This window comes from Lactuca virosa, chromosome 7, assembly GCF_052849685.1.
Source record: "Lactuca virosa cultivar CGN04683 chromosome 7, Lactuca_virosa_CGN04683_v6, whole genome shotgun sequence".
Lineage (NCBI taxonomy): Eukaryota > Viridiplantae > Streptophyta > Magnoliopsida > Asterales > Asteraceae > Lactuca > Lactuca virosa.
Window position 1 is genome coordinate 198,453,969 of NC_136432.1, and position 4,413 is coordinate 198,458,381.

General features: G+C 35.8%; 1 protein-coding gene across 1 annotated transcript; it reads right to left on the minus strand.

Moving 5' to 3' along the window:
• Positions 1–297: 297 nt before the first annotated feature.
• LOC145124059 (L-ascorbate oxidase homolog) lies at positions 298–3,014 on the minus strand. Its single transcript, XM_079059280.1, has 7 exons — positions 2,562–3,014; positions 2,345–2,454; positions 1,967–2,237; positions 1,775–1,877; positions 989–1,700; positions 816–894; positions 298–609 (listed from the first exon to the last, which is right to left on the minus strand). The coding sequence occupies exons 1-7, from the start codon at positions 2,703–2,705 to the stop codon at positions 397–399; spliced, it is 1,632 nt and encodes a 543-aa protein (XP_078915406.1). The 5' UTR covers positions 2,706–3,014; the 3' UTR covers positions 298–396.
• Positions 3,015–4,413: the final 1,399 nt, after the last annotated feature.

Consider the following 4,413-nt stretch of genomic DNA (forward strand, 5'->3'; position numbering starts at 1 on the left):
TTCAAGTTGTTCCGGTGAGAAAGGAAATGGTGCAACATGACTGTACTCGCATTCGCATTGACGTGATTGTACTCGCCTCAGTGTTTGACTTTGTTTTGAGACTTACACTGATATTTATGGTATGCCTCTAAATTGATACTATGTTTTTATGATGTTTGAAAAATGAATTATTTGTACTTTTAAGAAGATGGTTTTTGGTGGTTTAAAATCGTTAAAAATTTGAGACGTTAGAGATTTCGTCTCCCTTCAATCATGCAACACTAAAACATCAAAGAGATAATCAAGTTTTGGATAAAATTACAAAAACAAAATATGGATATCATGAAAATTAATTTAAATCCTCAAATACAGAACTAGCCACCCTTTCGTGACGGTTCCTATGTCGTGTTACTAAAATTACAAAGGACGAGTCTTGCGACCGCTTGCACGCCCACAAGTAATCGCGTTCTTTGGTATCGGGTATTCGTCTCTCCATGAATTCACAGGTGAATAAACCCGAAGATAAAACTGTTGACCTAAATACTGTCGAGCCCAATTTTGAGACCTTATGTTCCACATTCCCACGTTGTCCATTGGCACATACAACGCAGTCCACGAATTCGGATAAACCTAAACAATAATCACACATGGTAGATCAACAAAAAATTGTTTCATATTTCATAATGTTAAATACAATAAATAGAAAAATGTACTACTTTCTTGTATTTCTTTATTCTAACATCCTATTTCCATTTCGACATATTACATCTATTTTGAAAAAAAAAATGTAATAATAATATTATCCAAATATAAAATAAACTTTTATAAAAAAGTACCTGAACTGTAGACCGAGAAATCCCATCTCTTAAATTGTAACTTGTTCTGCTGTCAGCTGACCATGGACCTCCATCCATCCTATTTATTGAATCGATTTTTCAGTTTTAATGTTTTCAAATTTTGATCCAATATTTATTTAAAAAAGTTAGCAATGGGGGACTTGATCGCTTACCCGACAACGAAGAAGAAGTGGCCATCAATGTGCCATGATTGTACAGTATCTTCCGAATTCTCAAACACAATCTCAGCAAACGCTCTGAAATCAGCAGCCATGACGGAAGTCTGGAGGTACCCACCACCACCGGTGGGGCTATCGGAGATCGTTCCAATGGAAAACACGCCGGAGATCTTGAAGTAATCAGCGATCTTGAGAGGGGTGTCCGCTGGAATAAAAGAGACGCTGTTGACGGCGTACCTCTGTTTTCCATTGATGACCGGAGCAGAGTTTGCGAGCCTGATCGTTCGAGTGAAGTTAACCATTCCGTAATGGTAGGAGCCTTGTGGGTTTGGCCTCGGTCCACTCGCCGTCAAGTTTTGTCTGATAGATCGAGCTTGATTTAGAGACCAGTCGATTTGAATGGTTGGGCCACCAGGTGGAGGAGCCGGAAAAGTTCCCGGAGAGTTGCTGTAATGAAGAATGGAGGTTGCGGAGAGGACTTGAGAGGTGAATCGGGTTGAAACGACCATGTAGTAGTCCTGCGGTGGTTGATCGGCGATGACCAAAACGGAGTACGACTGGCCTAGATGAATATCAAGAGAAGAGTATGTGTTCTGAAGAGTATGAGTCCCTTCAACCTCAACCAACAGCATCTTATGCCCTTGGATTCTGAAATTGATCGATGTTGTAAGCCCCACGTTTGAAATCCTGAATCTGTAAGTTTTCCCTGGAAAAAAGAATTCAAAAGTTATGAGTTTAAGAGTTTGGTTAGTGTCAAGAAGATGATTGTGTAGTGTGTACCTTGATCAACAGTGAATGTAAATCCATTAGATCCACGGCCATTGATGAGAAGTCCATCTGGGAATGGGAGATCATGGCCTCCGTCTAGAATTGCTTTCAAGTCCTGAACAATTTCAATATTTCATGTCAGCTGATTACAAAAAAGGTGATGAAACAGATAAAACTGAGATGTTCAAGTTAGAGGTTACTTACAGTGTGGTTTTGCTTGAACCAGTCACCGGCGAGAATGGTGAAATCTCCGTCGGGTGGTGGGAATGGAACCGGAATCCTAGGGCGGCTGGAGACGGTGATGCCGCCGAAGCCTCCGGCAGCTCGATGAAAAGCAAGGGAGGGGAAGTAGAAGAAGCTACCGATTTGATCCTTTACTTGAAGAATGTAGGTGAAGTTTTGACCAGATGGAATGGGACAATTCGTGCCATAAACTCCATCTTGCCATGAATTCCTTCTCTGTTGTATCCCGTTCCTGATCCATCATCCATACAAGTAATCAGTTCATCAGATTCCGCGATTCTTTCATCGATTATGAACACTTAAACAACAAATTCAAAAAAAAATTGATAAAGAACAAACCAGGTAATGAGGAATGGTTCATCCAAGCTGTTGTAGATACTAACAATCACATTGTCATTAGTCACTGAATCGATTTGTGGCCCTGGAAATTGCCCGTTTATCAAAATCCCCTGCAACCCGAGTTCATGAATTCAAAATGTGGATTAGATGCAGATGAATGTAAGTGAAATCTGAAGGAAGAAACAGAGACTGTAATCGATAATGATTAATTACATACCTGTTGTTTAACTCCAAGAGGGTAGATATCACCATAAGTAACATTCCAGGTGAAGAATCTATAAGGGTCTTCTCCGTTGCTAATTTCTGCCATTGATATGACGATGAATATCATCAATGTCGTCGTCATACCCCATTGCTTCATCTTGTCTGAATCAATGGTGGGTACAACTGATTAGTGAAACAGGGTGATGTTGCAATGAAGCTTTGTTTGAAGAAAGGACGATGGATTTGTACTTTAGATTCACTTCAGCTTTAAAGGAAGAATGTGATTGAAGTATGGAATCGAAAAGGATAAAAATGGAGGTGGGGATATATACAGATTTTCAGATCTTGTTCAGAAGAAGCAGATGCTTCCCCGCAAGTTGTATTTTGAGTATGCACCAGTCCCCAGTCCCACTCTCCACACTCTCCAACTTACATGAATGTATGGTCAACTAGGGTTAATTTTGTTTGAATGGTAGATGAGGATTGAGTAATTATATAACAAGGGTTTGGTTTGAAGTTATTGAAATAATGGTGCACAATTACATAGCCTTATTTTATTTTAGATATTAGTGTGTCTTTTTTAATATTTATTAATTGTTTATTAAATCAGATCTGATTAAGTTAAGATCTGATTGAATCATATCCAATCTCTTATCACATCCGATAAGATACCTATCAGATGCTATAAGACCACATCAAAGATTTTTACTTGTGGTATCAAACAATTTTAATATGACCGAGTCAGATCTAATCGCTTACCATACACAATAAAAGGTATATCAAACAACCCTTAAGAAGAACTGTATATGTCATAGTTACTTAAGAATAGAGCTAGTTTCAGGAGTCATTTTCATCTTCTACAATTGAAATTGAAAAAGTTTTAACAATATAAGTCCTGAGGAATTAAAATACATTTAAGATAGTTCAATTATTTTTAAACATTAAGCTTTTTTGAAACATAAGAAGTAAGAGTTATAAAATGGTCCAAAATCACATTAAATGTTTGATTGCCTTATTTAGAATTTATCTTAGGAAAACTACAATGCATAATGGCAATTTCTTTGATTAAAAAAAGGTAAACCTAAAAACCCTGCTTTAAAATAAGTAAATAACTAACATAAAACGGTGGGCCAATTGCAATATATATAAATTACTCTTACTAATAGAGCTTCTATGTGATTTTTGTTTGGTTTACTTTAGAGTAATAATATAATAAGACAAATAATTTTACACTATATAATGGAAACAAAAAATAAATATATAAAATAAGGCAGGCAAGTTGTATGAGGCAGCTGTATATCAACGACATATGACCCTCACCGGCATCTCCGCCGCATGTCACTTATTTTCGGCCAGTGAAGGCTGGTGACCGGTGGGTTTATTTCCGGTGTATCTTCTTTTCAACGCCTTTCTCTTTATAACAAATATGTTTGCTTCAAGATATATAAGTCTAAAAATAGAGAGAAATTGATCATCACAATTAAAACATTTTTCTAGATTTTTATTTGTTATCCTACACCGATTTAAAAAAAAAATCTCTTTTAACTTCATTTTCACAATATTAATCTTATTTATTTATTTATTTATTTATTTTGTGAAATGGTTTTTGAAAATCTCTATGACAAAAAATATATATATGATTTTGGTTGTGTATTATATGAGAAATTTCGAGTATATAAAATGAATAATTTTGCAAAGAAATATTTTCGCCATATATTTTCTTTATTTTATAGAAACTATACAAAAACAAATTTTATATCAAATAATTATTTTCTAATTGGACATTGTACAAATAATGGTTATTGGAAAAAAGTAGAAAAAAAAACATGTGTATTTGACAGTTGTCGGTTCTTAGTGATTGAATA